General features: G+C 43.2%; 1 protein-coding gene across 1 annotated transcript in view; it reads right to left on the reverse strand.

The window, feature by feature from the left end:
• The window catches only part of TIMM44 (translocase of inner mitochondrial membrane 44), a 33,047-nt gene extending 19,089 nt beyond the window's left edge, over positions 1–13,958 (reverse strand). Inside the window, exons 1-5 of the mRNA XM_063453247.1 lie at positions 13,886–13,958; positions 10,924–11,031; positions 4,005–4,175; positions 3,022–3,102; positions 1,252–1,401 (exon numbers count right to left, since the gene is read on the reverse strand). Of these exons, the coding sequence (XP_063309317.1) occupies positions 1,252–1,401; positions 3,022–3,102; positions 4,005–4,175; positions 10,924–11,031; positions 13,886–13,915 (540 nt within the window). The 5' untranslated portion in view covers positions 13,916–13,958. The remainder of the gene's footprint in view (positions 1–1,251; positions 1,402–3,021; positions 3,103–4,004; positions 4,176–10,923; positions 11,032–13,885) is intronic.
• Between the last annotated feature and the right edge of the window lie 13,384 nt (positions 13,959–27,342).

Below are 27,342 nucleotides of genomic sequence, written 5' to 3' on the forward strand. Positions count from 1 at the left end.
GGATGTATTAGTATTCGACTATAATGCTCAACATAAATCCATAAGACCCAAAATAAATAAATTCTGGCCTATTCTAAAAGCAGATAAATACCTAAGTGACGTATTGCCTGAAAAAAACACATTTTACGTTTAGAGGGGCACCTATCTTTATAAACTCTTTAGTAAATAGTTAACTTAAAGAGAAACACAAACATGTCACAAGTAACCCAGAAGTACCTGCACGTATACAGAGAGACGACAATCAGCTGGGAGATACAGCGAGACGGAACTCGGACTGTTTGTCTAACAATACCCAGGACTTTGATCTGCTCCAGTACAGTGAGAACTATCCTTTTTACTTTTAAATTAGTTTTTTGTGTATAAAGTATTTTACTTCACATCTTCGGCTGATGGTGAGTTTGTGTGATTATCCACGTTTGGATCCAACGCACACTAGGGTCTGATCCTCCCTGTGCCTGATAGTCTAGAGTGGTACTAAAACCACTCCACAATTGTGAGTTTAATTATTAAGGAGTACCACATAATAGACTGTATCTTGACAATATACACTAGGTCTGTGTTTTACATTTTTTTTCTAGATCTGTGAGACCTACAAATAAGGAAGAGTGCAAGTATATATTTGTTTGTCACATAATTACTCCCACTCTATCATAGTGTGGTTCTCACTCTGGTTTTACAAATATCTTTCTCACATATATACCATAGTGCTCCTGTTGGTGGGCGATTTGCATATTTTAAAGTTCTGATTGTCACTTTGCTCACACTGCTATCTCCAATACTGTTTGCGCACCTACTTGTTTTGCTTTTTATGTTTATTTTGGGGATTAATTATCAGAGCTCCTTGTAGGTTGCTGCATGTGGTCTACGTTTGGTTTTTGGTGACAATATCTATACAAAATTATAATTTGCACCATTTTATTCTGCTTGTATTTTTCATTTTTTTTTATTTAGCCCAATACCATTGTGCATCAAACGGGAAAAGCTTTATATACAGAGTTGACTTACTTGAACAGAAACTGTGTTTCTTTATAAAACTCTTGTTGTATATATTTATTCGATACATGAACAAGTTTTTGCAAAGGACGGGATTTTTGCATCATGGTGGCACATACAATGTTAGTAAGTAGTTATATGACTGGTAATTAGTTGGAAAGCTATCACGCATGCCAAGCACCATAACAACTACAACTGTACTGGTTACGGTGTCAGGAAAGCTCTGGCGTTTCACCACTGTAAGTAGTTAAACCTTACCTGAGAGATTGCTTTAAAGGCAGCTGACTTGCCAAGTTTTTCTCCTCCTTTGGTCACCGATTCAGCCGAGTGTTTGGCGCTTTTTGCTGCTTCTTCTACCCCCTCCCGGATTTTACGTCCAAGGTCACTCTTGCTGACTTCATCCAAGCTCTGCACAAAGACATACAGAAGAGCCACCTCATCAGCTCACACCATACAAATATAACAACACTATGTAGGACATTAATAGAACTACCATTTTTTTTATTTGGCAAACTAAGGGTTAACAGGCACTTAAAACCCAAAACCTGTTTAAGATCTGAGCAGGAACTAACCAAAGGGTAACCTGCTGAGTTTTGTTTTCATTTTCAGTGTTGTCACACAATTTCCTTGTTTTTGGTTTCATTCATTTGCTCAGAGCTCCCCAAATTAAAGGATAATCCAGATTCTTTGCTCACAATAACAAGCGTTATAAGCTATATCTGACTGATGATGCCCAAAGAGGGATGAAACAACTGTTATGGGTGACTGCATCTTTTGTGCAGAGGAAACGTGGTAGTATTTCTGATTATGGGTGGGATAAGTCTGATTTTTTTTCTCTCTCTGTAATGGGAAATGTGAGCAAATACTTATTTGAGACCAGAGGCCCACTGTCCATTTTCTCATTTATCTCTTTTTTTGTGTGTGTTATTTTTCGTTTGTTTGTAATACTTCTTTATCAGATACTTTACCAGCACCTGAAACCGATTAACCATCATTTATACTTTATAAAACGAAAGGACCCAAGTGGAAATATTCATTCGAGCCCTAAATGTACAATCTAAGAAGCATAACTACTGCAGCTTTTTGCTAAGAACGATAAAATGTCAATACATAGTTACAGATACAGGAGAACTTGTGTGGTAGTTTCTCTATGGCAGGGACAATCAACCTTCGGCACTACAGATGTTATGGACTATATCACCTATGGTGCTTACCAGCATTATAGGAGATGAAGGTTGCCTAACTCCGCTCTATGGGATTTACCATGATGGCTAAACTAACCATCCATTGCTGTATACCTTTGTCAAAAGTTGGAAGCGCTTTAAAGGAAATATATGGAACAATGTTAAAAACCGATATATGGTTTTAATGTTTGGCATGTTCCTTTACAACTCTAAATGCTCGGCGCTTGCCACCCCCCAAAATAAAGATAATTTTTTTTCTCATGGGTCATGTCCTCTGCTGCTCCTCTCCCACTAATTAGGAGTCTGCCTTATTCTGCTGCCAAAATTGGTGCATGTGAAAAGAATAGGAATGCTTCTCATAGGGAAGCATCAGGATAACGCTTCTCAATGTAAGCTCTCACTTCTGTTTGAAGATCATTAAAGCAGAATGAATCAGAAATCCCTACTGGCTGTCATATTGACGGGCCTGGGGAGCCTTTCTAAACCAATAGGAACTGATGGGAGGAGGGGGCAATTCCTAGACCCACTGACAAATGTGTAGATTTCTCTTAAAATTTGCATTACAATTAGCACTGTTATGAATTAGGACAAGAGGGACATGCAGAGAATCCTAAAGCACTTCAGCAGACTGAAGAGGTTTAGGGGTCAGGAGTGTCCCTTTCAACAAAGTTATGTTAAGGCGATATTACTGCACATTACCTTTATCTGAGCATATACTCCTTATTCCCCATGGTTTTTGTGTTGAATGTTTACTGTAAAACATTCTATAAAATGTTGTTTTAATATTGGCATGAAACTTGCCACTTTTTATTCACAATACGTGTTATTGAAGTTAATTGTTTACCTCTTTAACAGTGTCTGACAGCTCCTCAAATTTCTTTTTGAACACCTCAGACGTCTTCATTGTTTCTGATTCAATTGTTTTCTGTCACAAGGAGAAAAAAAAAAAAGTGTAAAAAGTTTTGATTTTATCATTTCACAATTTTCTGATATTCCCTGAGCCCAGAATGCACAAGAACACTCTAAGCACCAAAACGACTGCAACGTGCTGATGGTATCAGGCAGTAAGCTAGCCCCGCACAGGGCTTAGCTCGAGAGAACTAACTGAAGCTGTTAACTACGAGCGCCTCGCTATCCTGGCTGCAGAGAGAATGTTGGAAAGTGTCTGACTACTTACAATGTGGGTGGGATGCCCAGGACACTCTTGGCAACATAACGTGCTGTAGTAGTTATGGTGCTTGGGGTATTCCTTTAAGGCAGGTACACAACTACAAATGCAGAAAGGTCATCATAGGCGAGATTATATATGTAACCCATAAGCTGCAGAATTTATCCCACACGTATAGTGTTATGCTTTTTGATTTCCTACGGAACATCACTGCGTAAATCAACCCTAGAGTCTTACTTCTCAATATCTTGTACACTTTACTTCTCTGCAGTACCAAAAGCTGTTAATACGGAATAGCTGGCTCGCTTATTGATAGGATCCTGAGGTAGAGCTGCACCACAGCAAAAAGGTTAAGATGATATCTCGATTCTGGAACATTTCAACTGAAGTGGTTATGGTGCTTACTTGCATATTTAGAATGTATTCAAAAATAAAGGATCATTTTTACTCAGAAGTTTCCATTTAAGATGCAATTAAAAGGGGAGTAAAATGAACGTAGGCTGATTAAAAAACATTCTTTATCTACCAATGTGTTGCCTCAAATTCAAAGGCTTTCATTGTTCCCTTCAAACAGTGTTTCGTAGAAGATAGTTCCTTAGAAACACAAAACAAAGTTGCCATTAATACACGATAAACACACATAATATTACAATTCTTACAAATTTCCTACGAGCTTGTTGAAGGGCATCGGATTCTTCCAATTTCTTGGCCTCCTCACGGAATTTCTTAATATTTTCTTTCATTTCCTTGTTTTTCGAGAGCTCTTGTTTAATATTGTCAAGAAGTCCTGAGAGAAATCCTCTTCTTCCTTCTGATGCATAGTACCGTAACTATAGCAGACGGACAAGCAGAAATATTAAAACTCATTTATTCTAGCCAAAAGATGAAATGCAGATATCTTTGCAGTTGGCATTCCTGATTCCCCCCCCCACTATAAATTTCAAAAATGAAAGCAAAATGGATACACTATTGTGAAAATTGTGGCTGTTCTTCTCTCAGATTTACTAATTCTACACAGCTATTTATGTGTCACTTAAGAAATGTGTTTCAACCTACAAATAGAGGATTATTAGTACCTGTTTCGTATAACTGCTTAACCCTCTTAACAGTGCATGACTGAATTATTCTGTCATGGATGTCCTACCGTTTAGGACCCGTGATGGAATAATTCCCTCACACAGCATTTTCACTCGATATGATGGTATAATTCCCTCACACAGCATTTTCACTCGATACCTGAGGCTCTGCTCGGTCAGTGACATCATTACTGACGTCAATGCGGGTTCCCTCCAACAGAGGGCGACTTTGAGTCTCCATGCAGTGCAATCATCAAAGGGTGATCAGCAATGCTGCCCAGTGCTGATTACTGTGTGTGTGTGTTATCTCCCTGTAAAAAGGGCTTTAAGTCGTCTTACCACTATATGATTTAGCCGCAAGGGAATCCCACTAACACTACTCTAGGATTTTGTTTAGTGCTGCTGTATGTTAGTTATTAGGTTAGGGTTAGCTAGTGATTAGAGCAACGGTTACAGTTAAGGTCAGGATTTAGGCTTAAGGTTAGCAGTAAGGATAGTTCATTTAGAATTAACTAAAGGGACACTATAAGAACCCAGACTATTTCAGCTCATTAAGGTGGTCTGGGAGCAATGTCCTGTTCCCCCTTAGTCCTGCAATGTAAATCATTGCAGTTTTATAGAAATTGCATAATTATAGGACAAAGACTGCCCCTAGTAGCTGTCAATCAGACAGCCATTAGAGGCACTTCCTGATGGCCATGCAGCTTTTGGTCGCCTAATTGACGCTGTAAGTCCTCACGCTCTGCATGAGGGCCTCTATTATCAGTAAAATCCCCATAGAAAAGCATTGTAGCAATGCTTTCCTATGTGGATGGCCTAACACACTTGCAGCGCTCTCGCATTAGCGACCCCAATCAGATGACATCAGGAGGAGGAGAGCTGACCCATCATTGAGGAAGATCAACGCTGGACTCAGGTAAGTAAGGGTTTGGTGGGGGACAGTGGGAAGTATAGTGCGAGGAATACAGATCTGTATTCCTACCACTACAGTATCCCTTTAATATTCATGTTTGTGGTTACAGTTGGGGTTAGCAGTATACTTAGCATTAGGGTTACGACGACAACCCTAATTGGTTTGCATCACTGATGACAACATAGACGCATCTTCACTTTTCTCATATAAAAACATACAAATCTGCTCACTGCATGTCATTTTTCTTTATTTTTTTATTTCAGTTTTTCTTTATTTTCATATAGGTAAATATTTGGGATACAGAAGAGAAGAGGAAACATTTCAGATGTTACATATTGGGTCACATAACATTATGTGCAATTGTTCACAGTTCTAACAGTCACATTAGATGACTATACGTATATATCGAGGATCTGCTGTGGTTCATCCAAGAGTTCTCGTGACGGTCCAATTATTTGGTGAAGCTGTCCCTATCTCCTAACGTGCGGGGGGAGGAGGGCGGTTATGGACTGGCAACGTGCCAGTAGAGGGGGAGTTGTGGAAGGTTGAAGGTGGGAGATGGTCCAATGGGGTCCTGCCTGATTTACCTTGGTAAGGTGATGGCCCTTGTATCATTTTGTACCGTTATGTCATTAGGTGATTCCGTGATCCGTCAATATGTCTAGGTCCCTGGTAGCCTAGTCTAGGGGCGCTAGGGTGTTCGAGTCCCCTGGAGGTCGTTTCCAGAACTCTGTCCAGGGCTCCCACCTCTGGAGGTGTTTATGCCTTTTCCCCAGTGATGACCAGTGGATTTCCTCCATTTCCCTGGTTTGTTCAACTCTTTGTACCTATTGTTCTTTAGAGGGTGTATTGGCGGTACGCTAGTGTAATGGGATAAGGGCGTTTGCTTCCCCCAGTAGGAGTTGTAACAGTTGTTGCTTATGGGGTTCCGCAAATGTGCGGGGCCATCCTAGTAATACCTGGGAAGGTGATATGCGAGTCGGCGGCTTCAATATTTTGTTTATGTCGGAGAGTATGCGGAGCCAGAAACCTTGTATATCTCGGCAACCAAATATGTTCTATGTCGCCCTGACCATTTGAACATCTCCAACATACACTACTGATAGAAGGCCAAATGGAGTGTAATATAACTGAGGTTCTATACCATCTGGTGATTCTTTTATAGAACGTCGCCCTTTGGGCTACGCTGATCGGGGTTTTAATGCCTGTTTCTAAGATATTGGACCAGTCTTTGTCCGTGATATGTATGCGGAGATCTTTCATCCATTTCTGTTGGAATGGCAAAGTGTTGTGTTCCCCCTCAGTTCCCTGGAGGATGCGGTAAATTTTAGATAGGGGGCGTTTAGGGTCACCCTCTGGGCCACAGAGATTTTCAAAGGGTGTGTCAGCTCTCTGTTTCCAACGGGGGATGACTGTTCTTTTTAAGAAGGCCTTAAGTTGTGCTCTCCCTATTACTTCAGTGAGTGTGTCATATCTGTGCGGGCCATTTATGGTCCTGATAGTAAGGGGGTCTCCCGAGATCAACTTGGTTATCTCTGGGGTGGGCGAGCCCGTGACGCGGGCCAGGAGTGGGCCTCTTCGGCCCCCCTGGAAATCAGGGTTGAACGCTATCGGGAAGAATCTTGATAATCCGGGTGATAATCCCCATATGTCTTTGTATTTTCTCCATATTGTGAGAACATTATGTACCAATGGGTGTCGTGTAGGGGTGAGCACTGTGAGGTGGCATGTTTGCCATGGCAGGGAGTGTAGGGGGGCGGATACAAAGCTCTGTTCCAGGGAGTACCAAGATTTTTTTCTGTTAGTGTCTGTCCATTCTTTTAATTGAGTGAACAATACTGCTACATAATATTTATATAGGTGGGATAGTCCTAGTCCTCCTCTAGCCGTGGTAGAGGTTAGTGTAGTGTGGGCTATTCTCCCTGGTTTGTGTCCCCAGATATATTTAGTAAAGCTTGTGCGCATTTGTGTGAAAAATGTACCTGGTAGAGGAATAGGTAATGCCTGGAACAGGTATAGTATTTTCGGAAGTGCCATCAACTTTAGGATGTTGATCCGTCCCATTAAAGAGAAATAGGGTAGATCCCACTTTTGGAGGTCTCGTTTAATATTATCTATGAGGGGGGATAGTTAAGTTTGTATAAGCTTGTCCGGGTCCAAGGGAAAGTATGCTTCTGTTGAAGTCGTGTTTGCAGGGTCGGGGGTACTGAGACCCCTAAAATTTTGCATTTGTCTGCATTAATCTTAAAGTTGGAGAGGGATCCGAAGGTCTGGATCTCTGAAGTAACATGTGGTAATGTTTTGGAGGGGTCTGTGATCATGAATAGGATGTCGTCCGCAAATGCGGATACTTTCACTTCTCCTCCATGGTGGCGATAGCCCTGTATGCCAGTGTGGGTCCTGATTGCTGTCAGGAAGGGTTCCATGGCCAAGACAAATAAAATGGGGGAAAGGGGGCAGCCCTGGCGGGTGCCATTGCTTATTGGGAATGGAGCGGAGAATTGGCCATTTATTCTGACATCGGCCGAGGGTCCCCTATAGAGGGTTTGGATCCAATTCCTTAGCCTGGGGCCAAGTCCCAATACCTCAAGGACCGTGAAAAGGTAAGACCAGTCCACCCTGTCAAAGGCCTTTTCAGCTTCAATGGCCATCAGTAGAGTTGGTGTTTTAGACACCTGTGCTCCATGAATGATGTTTAGGATTTTCGTGGTATTATTTCTGGCTTCACGTCCAGGCACAAAGCCAGCCTGATCATGGTGGACTAGGTTCGGTAAGAGAGGTTTGAGTCTATTGGCAATCATTTTCGCCATTAATTTTAGGTTCAAATTTATTAGTGATATGGGTCTATAACTACCACATTTGGTGGGGTCTTTGCCTGGCTTGGGGATGATAGTAATGGATGCCCGTAGCATTGGAGGTGGTAGCGGAGAGTCAAGGGCAAGGCCATTCAGTGTTTGTAAAAAGTGAGGTGCTAGTTCTTGTGTGAGTGTTCGGTAATACCTAGCAGTTAGTCCGTCTGGGCCGGGGCTTTTACCTTTCGGCATTTCTTTAATTGTGGAAAGCAGTTCAGCTTATGTGAAAGGTTTGTCTAGCCCTTGTGCTTGGTCTTCTGGGATCTTGCGTGGTAATTTTGCATTAATATAGTCCCTCAGGTTATGGGTTTGTGCATTCGGGGGGGTTAAATTATATAGTTTTGCGTAAAAAGCGTTAAACGCCTTGGCTATATCCTCTGTCGTATTATGTTGTCTACCCGTGTCATCTGTTATTTTATCTATAAAAGATCTCTGCTGTTTGGCTTTCAAGGCTCTGGCTAGAAGTTTCCCACTTTTATTGCCTTGGGCATAAAATGTACCTCTTGTCAGTTGGATTGATCTATATGCTCTTGCGGTTAGAAGTGATCTTAATTCTAGTCGTAGGGCTGTTAAATTCTGGAAGTTATCATTTGTGGGATCTTCTTTGTGTGTGGCCTCGGCTTTGTGTATGTCTGCCGTGAGCAACTCTAATTTGTGCGTATTTTATTTTTTAATTCTAGCCCCCCATTTAATAAGGGTACCTCTGGCAACACTTTTGTGGGCTTCCCAAACCCAGGAGTCTGATACCTCGTTGTTGCTATTTTCTAAAAAGTAGGCGTCTACAGTCTGTCTCAGGTCATCTAGCACTCTGGGGTCATCCAGAAGGGTTTCATTTAAATGCCAGTGTGTAGCGGGTTTGGATTCACTCTGGATGATGATTGTTAGGAATATTGGGGCATGGTCTGACCACGTGATGTTACCTATGGAAGCTCCATGTACCATGGGAAGATGTCTATGGCTAATTAGGAGCATATCTATTCTGGAGTAACTTTTGGCTGTTTGAGAATAATACGAGTAGTCTCTGTCCTGGGGATGCATTATACGCCAGCAGTCTACTAGTTGGTGGGTGTGTAATACATTGGAGAACATCGTCCTTTGGTGTCGTCTAATGTCAACAGTGCTAGAGGATCTGTCCATTGAATGGTCCAGGACCATATTCCAGTCTCCGCCCACCAATACGACCCCCTCAGCAAATGTGCCCAACTTGTTCAGACATGACCGTATGTAGGAGGCCAGGTCTGCATTAGGGACATATGTGTTTGCTAATGTTATAAGAGAGCCATTATACACCCCCTCACTGCATGTAATTTGACCCTGCATCTTTGCATTAAATTTGCAAAGTTAAGCATTGGGGATATTAATGTACTCAGGAGATGTAGCCGAGTGCAGTTTAAAGGATAGCATTACAGCGCCACACATGAGATGTAAACAATATGCAGTATGTATATGTAAAAATTAGAAAATAAAAATAACACAAATTTTGAGAAGAAAATGGTAAAAAAATAAAATAAAATAAAAATTTAAATTAAATAAGCTCAAAATATATGAAATTGATTTCATAAGTAGATCTGATAATTGCTACTTATGAAAGGCTGAAGGTCATTGTTTGACATTTCTTTTACTTTTTCTAAAATATAACATAATACTCTATTTCCACTTATTTATCTAACCCAGGGCCTGACAAATCCCTGGCACCAGGAATTTTGGTCTGGCGCCTGGGATTTGTGAGCCTGTCCTCTCTGAGGCAGGCGGGCAGCTGGCTACGCATTGTATAGGCTTAAGGCTTGGGAGCTGTAATCTCCCTGCTCTGTTCCCTCGTGCGCCACAGTGATTCCAGAGCCGGAATATGACAAATCAATTTGGCCCTGGCATCACTAAGCAGTGCGCAAGGTAGCAGAGCAAGGAAAGAAAACCTTTCCCTTGCTGCCAGCCACATGCCTTCACCGTCCCCCAGCCGGCTGCTCACTGGACCCCAGGAAAACACAGATCCACTGATCCACTCTAGCTCTCCTAAAGGTACAGAGGCTGGGTGGAACTGAATTGCATTAAAAAAAAATAATGTGTGAGTGTGTGTTTGTGTGCATGTGTGTCTGTCATAGTATGTGTGTTTGTCATGGTATGTGTGGGTCTGCCTGTCAGTGTATGTGTTTGTGTTTAGGTGACCAGCCCTCCTCCGATCACATGGGAATGGTGTTTTTACTCACCTTTTTTCCTACGCTGTGCCGGTAGCCCCGCCTCTATGGCTGAGATAACCACAATTAATGATCTCTGCCAATCTAATCTAATGATCTCTGCCAATCAAGAATTGGGAAGCTATTGCGCATGCACTGCAAAACGCTGCACCAATCAGCACCTCCTCAGACTGGCAGCACTGAGATAGGAAGAAATTTAGTGGTCTGAGTGACCGCAACTAGAGGTGTCACTACGCAGCAATGTAAACACTGCTTTTTCTCTGAAAAGACAGTATTTAAATTGAAACGCATGCAGGGACAGGCTATACACACCAGAACCACTATATTAATCTGTAGGGGTGTAGTGGTCTTGGTGACTATAGTATCCCTTTAAGAATTGTATTTTGTTTAAAATTAAAAAAAAAATTATATGTTTGAAAAACCTAACTTTTTTTAGTTGGCTCCTACATTCAAAGCTAATTTGTCAAAGCCTGACCTAACCATTTGCATTCTTCATCATATTAAGGTATCATCATATTAAAGTATTGATAAAAATTTTCTTTTACCTGTTGGGATTCCAGAGCAGGGCGACATATCCGATAAACGCTGCCATTATTCACTGTAGACAAAGGATGTTTTGCCAACAGGATTATATGTCTGCTGGACATGCGCAGCTAAAACAGAACAGGAAATACATTTAAAAAAAATAAAATGTAATAATAATTATATACACACACACACACCACAGTAAATGTGTAGACTTTTTTTCCAACATGTCTTTATTGTTTCTTTACGTTCATTTAGGACCTCTTGTATATTCTTTATAGAACAGACCAGGGACTTGAAGTAAGCAGTCACTAGTATGCTCTACTGGGTAGGCTTTGTGGGTTCTGTGCATTTTTCTGTCTTTGTTTATTTTCCCCATTTTCTCGATGTGCATTTTTAAACTTAAATTAAAGGCTACATTTTAATTACAGGGATTTGCTTCAGTCTGGAGTTCTTTTTCTCTTTTAGGGACTACATCTTTAGTGACACTTTGCTATCCCTGCCATGTGGTTTATGTATTGCCTAGTAGGCTAAAATCTCAATGTTCTCTTAGTCTAGACTGGCACACTGGGATAATTTACAGTGGACCACAGTAACACACACAGGTTGTTATGGATGGCAATGGGGTCATGGGAAAGATCTTTGTGAATGCTCTGTCATCCTGTGCTGTTCATACTGATGGAGGTTACACAGATATCTGACAACACATCTCACAACTCTTGGAGACTCCATCTGTTAAACATATATATTGCATGTTCCACACCATCCACAATGAGATTTTTGAGTATTATGTGCAATAAAAGACCATTTATTTGTACTTGTCCCCAGTACAAAAATAACCTTGCATTTAAGCAGGTTATTTTGGTGCTTATATTGATCCTTTAACCCCTTAAGGACACATGACATGTGTGACATGTCATGATTCCCTTTTATTCCAGAAGTTTGGTCCTTAAGGGGTTAAAGGACCACTATAGGCACACAGCCAATTCAGTTTCAGAGAAACTGCTATGTTTACACTGCAGGGTAAATCCAGCCTCTAGTCGCTGTCTCCCTGACTTATTTGACATTCTCAGGGAGTCCAGTATCAAAAAGATCCCCATAAGAAAGCATTGAGTAATGCTTTCCTATGGACGGGTTTCAATGCGCGCGCGCGCCTCTAGCCGCGCATGCGCATTTGGCTCCACTCGGAAGGTCACCAGTGCTGAGAGCTGGATTAAGGTAAGCAAATAAATGGTTACTTACACTTTATTCGCCGCAGAACGGAATACAAACATGTATTCCTGACCCCATAGTGTTAAAACCCCCATTTAAGTGGCTTGCCCCCCACCGTCCTTAAACCCCATAGAAAAGGTGAAAACTCACCTTATTTACAACGGTGTGCATGTCCACCGACACCGTCCCCGCCCAGGTCCGCCTCCTTGGTGAAATTAACTGAATAGCTGATTTTCAGCCAATCGAATGTTTTCCCATACGGAAAGCGTTGGATTGGCTGAAATCAGCAAGTAGGATGGATGGGTGCAGGGCCAAATGCCCCCCCTCCATGGGAAAGCATTGGATTGGCTGAGATCAGCAATGAGGTGAAGGCGGGACCAAAACAACGCCCTGGCCAATGAGCATCTCCTCAGAGATGCATTGAATCATCTGCAGCATTTCCATGTAGAGCGTGCAGCACTGCCCCAGACAGCACCTCTAGTGGCCATCTGAGGAGTGGCCACTGGCAGTGTCCCTAGGCTTTGAGGTAAACACTGCCTTTTCTAAACACTGCAAAAAGCCTGCAGGGACCGACTATACTCACCAGAACAACTAAATTAAGCTGCAGTTATACTGTTGACTATAGTTTCACTTTAAATAATTTTTAAAGTGTATTCAAATATATTAAATAATTTAGAAAGCTTATCCAACAATGTTAAATAAAGGCCCGAGTTGGGATTTAGTGTCAGGTTATTCTAAATATATAATCCAGCACTTCATGATTAAAGGGAAGCTTTAGTGCAATTTAACTCTTGGTCTTGACTACAGAGTAATCTACACATCAAACACACAGATCCCAAATGCAGAATGTCTGCAGCATTGTCACATAAGCAAAACATTAGTCAACATTCACGATTCCCAAATGCTAATACAAAACAAATGTGCAATATAATCGGAGCTATATAAGAAAACGTTCAAAAATTAAAAAAAACAAGCGTACAGCGCATTAACATATTTAATTGAACCTAAATTTCCTACATCCAAGTGTACACTGCCAAATAATCCCACATCAAATTATGTGAAAAAGTGACATAAGTACATAAATGAAAATATAGACCCAAAGAATGGTTAAAAGTTGATGTCACTGGAAATATAGAGAAACGTACACTCTCATAAAGCATCATAGTAATTATATAAAACATGATATAAGAGGTTCTTTATAAGTAATACACTCACATTGTATGAGCTTGTTTGGGTTTGATCTGGGATGTTTCACCAATATTATTTGTCAGTGTTCATTTGGATGTAATGCATTTAAGTTCACTTATATATGCTAATGCCCTGTCCACTCGTGTTTTTTGTTTTTTCATTGATTTATTTCCAAATGCTACCTATAAATGAGCCAGTCGTTTATATAACACAATATATTGATAGGATTATTAGCCCAGTCTGCTCAGTGGTTGCATCAGAAATATGTATGTAATGGGGAAGATATAGTAGAAGAGGGTACACTGTGTGATAAATGACTTCAGGTGGTGATTTCATTATTAGATGAAGAAAAATTGTCGCAAACTGAACAAATGAAATAACACAGAAAAAATAAAGTGACATGATCCCAGCACAGGGCTATAGGCATGACAAGGGGTGAGGCCCTACTCATTCAGTGTCCTTAGATTAGGGTCCTTTGTAGCCCACCCAGAGACTAATTGGAAAGGGAATCCTTATATCCTTTCATTAAAGTAATTGTAGGGAAGTAAAAGGTTGGCATTCATATTACTAGTCTTTACATACCCGGTAACACTGACACAAGGCCGCTGACATCTTTGTAGAGGAAGAAGCACTATGACCTTCCCGTGGTTTCCAACGTGTTGCTGGTCGAGTGCTGATGACGTCAGTGAAGCCGGCTCTCGCTGCCAGTCTTTGGGAAGCGGAAAGGCAGAGTGGGTTTTGTATTTGGATTTGTGTTTATAAATGACACTGAAGAAAAAGCCCACATCGTTGGTTATAAACCTCTAATTTAATAACTGAGAAATGATATGGTGCTATATAGTTATATCTCAATTGCAACTGGGTTTTCTTTTGAAAATTAAAATTTGTTCTGTTAATGGTTTATAGACTAATTCACTAAAAGTCACTGGAGAAAAAAATAAAATAAACTGTTTAGTTCATGTATAGGATTTTCTTGACAGTCCAATTTGCCGAATTAAAGGGAAACTATAGGCCCCTAGATCACTTCAGCTCATTGAAGTGGTCTGGGTGCAGTGTCCCTACTGCACTTAGTGCTGCAATGTAAAAAATTGCAGTTCAAGAGAAACTGCCATGTTTACATTGCAGCACTAAGTCTGCCTCCAGTGGCTGTTTCCCAGACCGCCACTAGAAGGCTTCCGGAGTGTTAACGGACTTTTGGTCCGTTATCTGATGCCGGACGTCCGCACGCTCAGGGCCGGAGCTTCCTATAAGGTGACCTTAGGGTGCCTAATGCTGCAGCCGCCTGAGTGCTCTATAGAGAGTCTCAGGCGGCTGCAGCACTGCCTCTCTCCCCCCTTCCCTTCCCTGTGTAGCGTGGCTGAGCTCCTCTCCGGTCCGTGGTACATTAACATCCGTTTCCTGTATCCGGCCGGACTGATAGGAAGTGCTGATAGGAATGTTATGAATGTATGCCTTTTGTACTGATTTTTCTTTCAATGCCAACCATATTCATGTCAATTATATACAAGAAATAAGACACAACAAACGAAAGAATGTTTCACATCATGTATTTTATTTTATTTTATTTTACTATATAAATTACTATATAAATTTACAGTGAATAATCCTGTCTCTGAACATTTATATATTATACTGAACAAGTATTGTAAGAAAAAGTATCTTGATCTTTCAATTTTTCAATTATTAAATCAGCAACTGTAAGGTATTTAAACACCCCCATGTAGAGGGTGTTTTATCCGTCTCTGATGAAGTAGAGCTATTCTATACGAAACGCGTTAGACAGCTAGAACAGCAAGAAGGAACATCCACACAAGCTGTATCCAGCCAGGGTACTTCTGCAGAATCACTCACCTGTCCCGGATCCCAGGCGCATTACTGACACCGCCGCGAGAGCAGTACTGTTCCCCCGAAGTGAGGCTCGAGGTGGAACGCACTGTGCATTTTTTACCCATAATAGACTGGCACTAATATTGTGGATGTGCTATTAACTTTATTTTTTGAATATTTGGATTTTTTATATTTTTAATAAATAATACTTTTATACCTACAGTTGTCTTTAGCGATATATATCTATATTGCCTAATACAGAATAGTTTTATTATAATAAGCCTATTCACTCTAAGAAATCATTTGTTTCAATAGAAGATATTGGATACTTTGTGACACATTTTTAACCATTTGGTTACTGTATCCTCTAAATAGATACTTATTCTTACTTTTCTCTATAACTAAATATTGGAGTTGCATTTTATCTCATCTCCTTTGTATACCTTCCCTACCCATTTGGGTCCCACATAACTGGGTCTAATTATATGATTAAATCAAACGATTAAGGGTTAATCCATATTAAGTATATCAAAGGAAGTCACGTAACCTACACTTTAGATCATTATTTAGATCACTATTTTTCTCTTTCTTCTCACTCTTCAGTTCAATTTGACGAATTTTCTATTTATTTTTTATCTATTTTATTTCACTCACATTACTAAGTAAGCTCCTGGATAAACGGTTACTATAGTAGCCATTATTTGTCTATGTGGCAATATATATACATGGCAAATGTGCCAGTGAGCTGATTTTACCATGTGATGCATGTACTACCAACTCTATATAGATGTAGCAGCAACGCTTGTAAATCGCACACAAATTAAGTATGTGCATTTTGTGCGTCAAATAGTATTAAGAATCGCACAGTTTTTCATTGCTGCTTAATATTCACAAACAAATCAACAGTGGTTTCTTCTATATACTTTCCTCACAGCTTTACAAATAGACAAGTAAAACTAATTGTTCACAAAAAAAACAGATGCCCTCCACAGAGCTTTCCGGGTAGCAAAATGCAAGCAAAAGTTGAGCAAAGCTTAACACAATCTCCTACAGTAATAGTCAAGGATTGCTTTGGCCAGAGTGTCCATTTTTTAAATCATTGTCCCCAGCTAGTGTTCCATGGCCTTTACATCATAGCCACATGTTATTCTCACTGCTCTACACTGTGCAACCTTGGTTGTGGCTGATTCCTTAATCCAAGTGCCAGCTGTGTCCAGCAAATATGGCATGCCATAAAAATCATAGTCATATGTACATTCTTACTAACCCTACGCTATACAGTCTTGCTCTTTGCTGTGCATGTCAGAGAACCAGCAGCAAGTTAAGGGTTTTAACAACAATCTATTTTGTAGCATATGTATTAAACAGTACCTAGTGCCTTCATATAGCCAAAGTTATAATTCTTCTCCATGACCCAGGTTCCGTTGTAATTAGCCAGCATGATGTGACAGGACAGGAGCAAGAACAGATGACAGAGGAGTAAAGACTGCAAGGAGCGACACTTCACATGAATTTATATATTCCAGACGAGAAAGATCCAGGCGGGCGGCGAGGGAGCCCTGATCTGTGAGCTCTCCCTGCTCAGTCCCCTTGCGCGCTGCAGAGTGATGCCGGGAGCCGGAATTTCTCTGAAACTGCTATGTTTACATCTGGAGGGTTAAAATCTGAGGGACCTGGCACCCAGACCACTTTATTGAACTGAAATGGTCTGGGTGACTAGAGTGTCCCTTTAATGTCTGTTGATGCCTGTCCTCCATTCCCCATCCTGACCTCCATTTGCCAGGGTATTTTGCAGGGATATGACATTATGTATCCTGGCAGATGTTTACTGTCTATAGCAAGGAGAGACATGCTGCGATTGCTCCTCGCACTTGCCCACTACTTTTCCAGGGTAGGAAAAATATATATATATTTTTAAATTGCTGGAAATAGAGACACACCATTAAAGCTCTTTTACAAAAGAGAGGGAGCACAAGCACTGGTCAGGGAGATCGTGTAGCAGATATGGAGTCTGTACACACCCAGCGTCCTAATGTCCCGGTTTTGTAGGAGCAGGGCCGTCTTTAATAGTGATTGGACCCTGGGCAAGCATTTGCTTGGGCCCCCTGGACCCTGCTGCCCTCCCACTCCCTGGCATGCAATCATGCCTTACACTCCAACCCAGTGGCGGAACTAATGCAGAGAAGCCCTGGTACAAGAAAGTTGTTTGGGCCTACCCCTCTAGCACAAGAGTGGCGAAAAGATACATCCCCATCTGTCACACAACTCCCACAATGCTATGCCAGCTGGGGATCTATACTTTGCCCATCCTTGTAGGGTTGTATTTGTGTGCAGTGTTTGTGCATTTGAATGTAAGCCTGTTTTTGTATAGAGTATATGTGTGCATGTAGAGGTGCATTTGTATGTACTATTACAATTGGAATGCAGAGGTGTACTTGTGTGTAGTGTTTGAATGCAGGTGTGCAACTGTGAGTTGGTGTATGCATATCATTTTGGCATTTTAATACTGGGTTTTGTTTGTATGTAATATTTGCCTTCAGGGTTGTTATAGGATGTAGTGTTGATACCGGAGAAACTGACGGAAGCCAAGCACAGAGAGATGGACACAGGTTTCTTCAGGAAGGAAGAGATTCTTTATTCGATTTACCGACCGGGACTCAGAGGGACTAATGTCACCAAAATACAACAAGATCTGAGCCCCGAACAACAGTGTAGGTCCCTTATATAGGCATATAACTCCTCCCATAATAAGCTCCACCCACACATACTCTTAACCAATCAACCGAACAAAGACTAACTTCCTGTTTGACCACATGGCTTGCCCAGCACAATGGAGGAGGGGAATACTATATCCTGTATTCTTGCACATGCTCCGTACACTACTGATTGTATCGTTGCCACGTGCAACCAACCGACCGATACATCAGTATATGCGCGCGCACATACCACGTGGCAATCTCGGCCTACTAAATTTATTTTTACCGAGATTCCACCACATTCCCCCCTTTGATGCTTCTGATATTTCACAATTCCAGGTGCATCACTTAATCTGAGTTTGCTTACACCTCAAGTTGCCATAAACCAGACCAGACTTTGCGACTCCCTAAAGATATGAATCCCTCAACATTCCTCTTCCTGTACTAGTTCTCCTTGATTTAGAGCCTCATACCTATAAATAGCCATTATCTGTGCAGCAGCCTTTCTCTATAATGCTCTGCACAGACCTAACTACCAAAGGAATCAGGCATGGTAGGAGAAGGCACAGCATCAAGATTAGCATGACTCCACCTACCAATGCCTTAAAGGAACACTATAGTCACCTAAATTACTTTAGCTAAATAAAGCCGGTTTAGTGTATAGATCATTCCCCTGCAATTTCACTGCTCAATTCACTGTCATTTAGGATTTAAATCACTTTGTTTCTGTTTATGCAGCCCTAGCCACACCTCCCCTGGCTATGATTGACAGAGCCTGCATGAAAAAAAAAACTGGTTTCACTTTCAAACAGATGTAATTTACCTCAAATAATTGTATTTCAATCTCTAAATTGAACTTTAATCACATACAGGAGGCTCTTGCAGGGTCTAGCAAGCTATTAACATAGCAGGGGATAAGAAAATCTTAATTAAACAGAACTTGCAATAAAGAAAGCCTAAATAGGGCTCTCTTTACAGGAAGTGTTTATGGAAGACTGTGCAAGTCACATGCAGGGAGGTGTGACTAGGGTTCAAAACAAAGGGATTTAACTCCTAAATGGCAGAGGATTGAGCAGTGAGGCTGCAGGGACATGTTATATACACCAAAACTGCTTCATTAAGCTAAAGTTGTTCAGGTGACTATAGTGTCCCTTTAAGTCCTCCAAACTGATCATACCAGTTACCAAACCAACTACTTGGATGATACCCTTTCCATACTTGGGTAGACACATGTGCTAATTTAACCATATGGCTAGTAAGCTCAGCTATTGATTGCCCTTCATCATCTATTTGAAGACAACAATTGCTTAAGTTAAACTTCCCACATACACCTCCCTCTACTGCTAATAAGTAATCCAAAGCTAGTCTATTTTGGTAAACTGCTGTCCTCATCCTAGTGTTATGCTTTGCTAGGAGATTGAGCGCTTGTGATGTCTCATTGGTAATTATCTCAACCACTGCCTGTAACCTTATAATACGGTTGAGCATATATATTGGGGTTCTATATCCAAAAGTACCATCCTCTGCCCACGTAGCTGGCCCATAATAATCTATAATACGCTGGGGAGGCCACTCATTATCTTCCCAGGTACCTATCTCTAGGGGTCCCCTTTTCTTCCTATAATTCACATCATATACTTTAACTCCCAAAGTCTCACCTGTTTCAATTGGCAACAAGAAGAAGGATGGTTTGAGCATACCTAATACACATGCTCCTTCCGAGTCCTGTGGTAACTCCGAATAGGCTTTCTTACCACAGATCCAGTACAAATTTGCTGGAGCTTTCCAACTAGATGTAGCAGATAAGTCAAACCACACATCCTTTAAATTGGTATAACTTGCAAACGGATTAGGTGGTTCTGAGACATTTGAAGCTGACCACCAAGTTGTATCTTTTGTATCATCATCATAAGCTTTTTGCCCTAGACAAGTCAATTCTCCTACAGATGTATTAAACATTATTCCTTTCCTTGCTATACAAACATAACCTATAATGGAGGTCTTTAATCGCCACTCAGATTTACCTCTAACACTCACTTGATAATCAGTTTGAGAATCTATTATCTGTTCAATTGTCTCAGAACCAGAATACATTACCTCCTTTGCTTCCCAAGGCCATTGGTCTCCCATGTTAGTACCGCCACACACATAGCAGTTGGTTACATTAAGACTACCAGCAACAGGGCCGGACTGGGAATTAAAAGCAGCCCTGGAAAAAAAATATTTACCAGCCCCATAATGCGTTGCGCCAGCATAGTGTGCAGATACAGTGTTAGAACAGATAACTTTAAATAAAAATTACTCTAATGTAAAAAGCGCACTCATAGGCTTCAAAATAAACAAAAGTGCAGATTTATTTTAAGCAGATGTGAATCCCTGGTGGTCGCAGTGCTGAGAGTGAACTCTAGCCCGTAGCTCCAGGGCTAGAGTTCACCCTCGTGAGAGCTGGAGCGTTGCCGTGGAAGCTGCGGAAACGCTCTGTGCTCACGCGAGAAGGACCCAGGGGGCTGCTAGAGCTCCTCGGGTCCTCTCTTCCTCCCTCCCCTGCCGGCTGCCCGCACGGTGCCTGTGGAACGGGGAGGGAGATCGGCCGGCAGGGGAAAGTCTCGGGGGGGGGGGGGGGGGGGAATTGCCTCGTTGCCCCCCCCCCATCCACCAGTGATATATACAGCACCTATGTGCTATGTGTGTCTATTTTTATCTCCAGCCCCTCTGTGTGCCTTTTTGTCTCCCCCCAGTCACTCTGTATGTTTCTTTCTCCCCCTCACTGCTCCACTGTGTCAATGTCTCCCCTCTCCTTCCCAGTCTCTCTCTCCCCCTTCTGCCTCTTTCTCCCCCTCCCTTGTGTGTCTCCCTCATTTCTCCCTCTTTGTCTCTCCCTCCTCCACACCTCTCTTCCTCCCCACTTTCCCAGTGTCTCTCCCTCCTCCCTTCCTCCCCACTTTCCCAGTGTCTCTCCCTCCTCCCTTCCTCCCCACTTTCCCAGTGTCTCTCCCTCCTCCCTTCCTCCCCACTTTCCCAGTGTCTCTCCCTCCTCCCCACTTTCCCAGTGTCTCTTCCTCCTCCCTTCCTCCCCACTTTCCCAGTGTCTCTCCCTCCTCCCCACTTTCCCAGTGTCTCTCCCTCCTCCCCACTTTCCCAGTGTCTCTCCCTCCTCCCCACTTTCTCAGTGTCTCTCCCTCCTCCCCACTTTCCCAGTGTCTCTCCCTCCTCCCCACTTTCCCAGTGTCTCTCCCTCCTCCCCACTTTCCCAGTGTCTCTCCCTCCTCCCCATTTTCCCAGTGTCTCTCCCTCCTCCCCACTTTCCCAGTGTCTCTCCCTCCTCCCTTCCTCCCCACTTTCCCAGTGTCTCTCCCTCCTCCCTTCCTCCCCACTTTCCCAGTGTCTCTCCCTCCTCCCTTCCTCCCCACTTTCCCAGTGTCTCTCCCTCCTCCCCACTTTCCCAGTGTCTCTCCCTCCTCCCCACTTTCCCAGTGTCTCTCCCTCCTCCCCACTTTCCCAGTGTCTCTCCCTCCTCCCCACTTTCCCAGTGTCTCTCCCTCCTCCCCACTTTCCCAGTGTCTCTCCCTCCTCCCCACTTTCCCAGTGTCTCTCCCTCCTCCCTTCCTCCCCACTTTCCCAGTCTCTTCCTCCTCCCTTCCTCCCCACTTTCCCAGTGTCTCTTCCTCCTCCCTTCCTCCCCACTTTCCCAGTGTCTCTTCCTCCTCCCTTCCTCCCCACTTTCCCAGTGTCTCTCCCTCCTCCCCACTTTCCCAGTGTCTCTCCCCCCTCCCCACTTTCCCAGTGTCTCTCCCTCCTCCCTTCCTCCCCACTTTCCCAGTGTCTCTTCCTCCTCCCTTCCTCCCCACTTTCCCAGTGTCTCTCCCTCCTCCCCACTTTCCCAGTGTCTCTCCCTCCTCCCCACTTTCCCAGTGTCTCTCCCTCCTCCCTTCCTCCCCACTTTCCCAGTGTCTCTCCCTCCTCCCTTCCTCCCCACTTTCCCAGTGTCTCTCCCTCCTCCCCACTTTCCCAGTGTCTCTCCCTCCTCCCCACTTTCCCAGTGTCTCTCCCTCCTCCCCACTTTCCCAGTGTCTCTCCCTCCTCCCCACTTTCCCAGTGTCTCTCCCTCCTCCCTTCCTGCCCACTTTCCCAGTGCCTCTCCCTCCACCATCTCTCTATTCCCCATCCCCATTTACCTAGAGAAGTCAGAGGGGGCCGGCCGCGTTTCAGGCTGGAGCCGCCGGGCCGGGTGGCAGCCTCGCCGGTCCGGCGGCACTTCTGTCATTGATGATGCTGAGGGGGGAGGAGCATGTCTACACTGCTCCCTCGCGGTACCCACAATCCCCAGCACATTATGCTGTATCAGTATGATGCTGTGCTGGGGATTGTGGGTACCGCGAGGGAGCATGGTAGACATGCTCCTCCCCCCTCAGCATCATCAATGACAGAAGTGCAGCCGGACCGGCGAGGCTGCCACCCGGCCTGGCGGCTCCAGCCTGAAACGCGGCCGGCCACCCGGTGGCACATATAAGCGCAGCCCCCAGGTGCCGCGGCCCACCGGGAAATTTCCCGGTGTCCCGGTGGGCCAGTCCGGCCCTGACCAGCAATACTCTCGGCTAGATCAATAAACAAGTTTTTAGCATTATGGGGGATCTTATTTTCTACACTCATCTCCTCGTAGAAGGAATGGAAAACCTGATGAGTCTGGGCTGCCACAGTATCGGTCTCTATCCCTATGAACAATATTGTCCCAGGATCCAACCCTGTTCCATATATCTGGAACCCAAATAAGTTTCCGAACCTATCTATAAACAGTTCTGGGTCATTGATAAGTATATGGACTGGGTTACACTCCATAGACTTACAATAAGGTTTGGTAGGCAACTTAGTAACATTCATATCCTTATCTACTGTCTGTCCCCAAGTTGCCCACCCTACACAGGACCAATATGGACGATAATTATAATCTTTATTTCGGCATTTTGGATCTATGTATTTGTTCTTATTACTGGGGCAAATATACTTATCATTAGACCCATAAGTTCTTTCCCATTTAAGATCCCCACATACATTCCACGGTTTTCTACCACTTAATATCGCCTTACATGCATCAAATAGCAGAATACCCGAAGAATGTACGGTTTCTAATATAGTCTTATTTATCAGGGTCCCCTGTGAGTCTCCATTCCGAATAGTTAACCAAATTGTACGGGGTTGATATTCTGGGCTAAAACACTTAGGTTCTCCTGCTCTAGATGGCATACACTATAATCTATCCCCAAGTATCTACACTTAGATACATGTCCTTTACATTCATATTGTGAATGCCAAATAAGGGTCTGAGAAATATGATTACCTGTTTTTGTAGTCTTAATGCAAACCTCACAGCCTGGTGTGTCGGTACCTCTACCTTCCTGAATAATTAAAAACACAAATATACACATTATCAAATACATTTCTCCTGACATCTTTGTCCTAATTCTTCGTCCGTGCGATGGCACCTCAGCTTCTAGGATGTAAGGGCTGCAGGGAATGGAGTCCTTCAAGTCCTCTCTTCCCTTCACAGAGGTCCCTTCAAGACACTCTGACTATGTAACGTAGGTAGGTGGTCAGGCTTTATTATGGCCATCAAAACACCTACTTGCTGATCTCTTTGATTACTCTAGAAGTCCCAATATCTCCTCGTCACTCCGACTGAGTTACACGCTTTAACCGGATCTTGCAGGGATTCTCAGGATCTGATGTAGCTTGCCAAAAATCTACTGCTGCTGGTTTAACCCTGGAGTGATGAATCCATGGAGTCACTTCGGCCACCTTTATAGCTGTAGGGGTAGAGAAAAGAACAACATAAGGACCTCTCCACTTTGGCCCCAACGGTACACTGTTCCACTCCTTTATCCAAACTTGATCTCCTGGATGATAAGAATGGACAGGTGGATAAATATTCACAGGTAATCTATCTTGTACCCATTTCTGTACCTCCTCCATAGTCTTACCCAACTCTACAACCTGCTGCCGGGTAATTCCTTCTCCCAACTGACTCAAATCCCCCCTTAAGTTACCAAGTACGGGAGGTGGACGCCCATACATAATTTCAAAAGGTGAGAGACCCATTCTTCTGGTAGGTGTACTACGAATGCGCAACAGAGCTATTGGCAAAAGAACATTCCACTTAAGTTGAGTTTCTTGACACATCTTTGCCAATTGGTTCTTAATAGTTCTGTTCATCCTTTCCACTTTCCCAGAGCTCTGAGGCCTATATGCCGTATGAAGTTTCCACTTAATACCGAGCATATGAGTCAGTTGTTGTAGGCACTGGTGAACAAAGGCTGGACCATTATCCGATCCTATAGAACATGGTAGTCCATATCGGGGTATTATTTCCCGCAACAGAAATCGCACAACTTCTCCTGCTTTCTCTGTACGAGTAGGACATGCTTCTACCCATCATGAGTAGGTACACACAACTACTAGTAGGTAACGATATCCACCGGATTTAGGCATTACCGTGTAATCTATTTGGAGATCGGACATAGGGAGTCCTACTTGAGAACACTTCTTCCATCACCTCCAGACAATGATGTTGACTCTCAGTAGGTTGTGGCAAAAGGGTAGCTGGATTCAAGGTGTTAACAGTCTCAAGATGCACTCTCGGGTTCTCACATAACATAGCTTGGTACTCAGTCATGCGGCTATTGCTAAACCAGTGGTTGCCTTTATAATCTAGCACTGTCTGTACTGCGTGCGGGACTCGCACGTAGAGTTCCTGACCCAGAGTGAGCTTATTAGCTTTAGCTACCAGCAGGGCGGCGGCAGCTACGGCTCTTAGACAAGGTGGAAGACCACTGGCCACTGCATCCAGTTGTTTGGACATATATGCAACAGGTCGTTGCCATGATCCCAAGTACTGTGTCAATACTCCCACAGCCATTCTTCTTTGCTCATGTACATATAAGTAGAATGGACGTGTATGATCAGGTAGACCTAATGCTGGGGTGCTCATCAATGCCTTCTTAACATCTTCAAATGCCTTTTGCTGTTCACAGAAAGGGATCGTGTTCTGTACCCTTTATAGCCGCATAAAGAGGTTTCGCCAATATCGCATAACTGGGAATCCATATCCTACAGAAGCCTGCTGCCCCCAAGAATTCCCGCACTTGTCTTCTATTCTTGGGTGTTGGTATTTGGCATACAGCTTCCTTTCTCTCTGGCCCCATTATCCTTTGACCTTCAGAGATATGGAATCCCAGATACTTGACAGTTGGTTGACACAACTGGGCTTTTTTCCTGGACACCTTGTATCCTGCCTTCCAAAGAATGTGCAGTAAATCATGTGTTGCTTGCTGACATATTTCCCTTGTAACTGCCGCTATCAACAAATCATCTACGTATTGTAATAGTACACATTCTCCTGGGATGGACTTGAAATCCAGTAAGTCTTGACTTAACCCCTTAAGGACACTTGACATGTGTGACATGTCATGATTCCCTTTTATTCCAGAGGTTTGGTCCTTAAGGGGTTAAAGCTGATCCAAATAGGGTAGGTGAGTTTTTAAACCCTTGGGGCAGTCTTGTCCAAGTCATCTGGCGTTTCAAGCCCGTTACAGCATTTTCCCATTGGAATGCAAAGATACACTGGCTTTCCGCAGCAATTCGTAGGCAAAAGAAGGCATCTCTGAGATCCAAAACTGTAAAGTAGGTAGCCCCGCCCGGAATTAAAGCAAGCAGGTTATATGGATTGGGTACAACTGGATGTATACTTACTATCGCATCATTGACTGCTCTCAAGTCCTGCACAGGGCGATACTCATCTGTACCGGGCTTTTGAACAGGCAACAATGGTGTGTTCCAGGGGGAAGTACAGAATTTTAGGATACCATACCTTATGAACTTATCCAAATAAGATTGTATGTTCTTCTTTGCCTTTTGTGGAATATGATATTGTCTCAAGCTCACTGGATAAACCCCTAGCTTTAGTTCAATCCGAATAGGTGGGATATTGCGAGCAAGTCCTGGTGGGTTTTTCTCTGCCCACACTCCTGGTACGTTAAACAGGGATTCATCACTCTTAGGGTTTTGGCTGGTCAACACTGTATAAAGTCGCCACTCTTCTTCCTTTGGTACAGATATTGTCATTATACCTGAGGGTCCATTGAACTTCAAAGATGTTGTTCCGTTAGGCAGAAATGTTATCTGTGCTTGTAATTTCGACAACAAATCACGTCCTAGCAGTTGGACTGGTCATTCAGGCATATAAAGGAACTGGTGTTTTACTACGTGGCCTCCCAGTGTACAGAGTCGACTTTTAAGAACCGGTTTAGCGGCAATCCTTCCAGTTGCTTCTATTACGGTGATAGTTCTTCCTGAAGGAGGAGCGACTAGGTCAGTCACCACAGAATGTTCGGCACCAGTGTCAATCATAAAATAACTCCTTTTTCCCCCTATTGCTACATCGACCATAGGCTCCGCTCGGCCAAGGCTGATGGAGCCCGGTCGGTATCAATAGTCATCCATGACGGTGTCAGCCAAACCCACAAAGTCCCTATCTTCTCTCTCTCTAGATCTCTGCGCTGCTGGGTAATACCTATCCCCACTAACGCTACCTCTATTATTCCCACTATTTCTTCCAGGTCCTCCTCTCCCTCTCGCTCTGACTCTATTATTACTGTTATATCCTGCCCTTGGTCTATCTCTGTCATATTGTTCCCTCTGTGGACACTCACTTCTCCAATGCCCTTCTTCCCTACAATACGCGCATTGGTTCCTACTTAACGGCTCCCTATTCCACTTATTCTCGCCTTTCTCCGTTCCCCTATACACTTCCTTTTCCCTTCTATCTACGCCTGCGATAGCTACTGCTAGCATATCTGCTTTCCTTCGCATCTTTCGCTCTTCTTCCTTTTTCGTCTCTGTCTCCCTATTCATATAGACCTTATTTGCTATTTCCATTAGTTGGGTTATAGACATCCCTACAAACCCTTCTAACTTCTGTAGCTTGCGCTTTATATCTCCGTAGGCCTGGCTGACAAAGGCAGAGTTAACCATCCGGGAATTCTCAGGAGCCTCTGGATTAAAGGGGGTATACAAACGGTATGCCTCCAGTAATCGATCATAAAAGGCACTGGGCGATTCATCACATTTCTGCAATACCTCAGCCGTCTTCGACATATTAATCGCCTTTTTCCCTCCGCCTTTCATGCCAGCAATAATAGCGTCCCTGTATGCTTTTAAATGGGCCATGTCTGCGCCATTGACATTCCACTCCGGATCAGCATTTGGATAATGGGCTGCGGCCCATGCTGCCGGGTTGGTCTGATTTTGAGTACAGGCCACTTCTTCCAGCGCTTTAATTGCCGCTTGATTTATCCGTGTCCTTTCCTCGTTATTAAACAATGTCATAAGCAATTGCTGGCAATCAGCCCAAGTGGGATTATGTGTCTGGATTATATAGGTAAACAAATCCGTCATGGCTTGAGGTTTATCGGTGTATGAGGAGTTATGGGTCTTCCAGTTAAATAGATCAGTTGTAGTGAAGGG

Source organism: Pelobates fuscus, chromosome 5 (genome assembly GCF_036172605.1).
Source record: "Pelobates fuscus isolate aPelFus1 chromosome 5, aPelFus1.pri, whole genome shotgun sequence".
NCBI classification, from domain to species: Eukaryota; Metazoa; Chordata; class Amphibia; order Anura; family Pelobatidae; genus Pelobates; species Pelobates fuscus.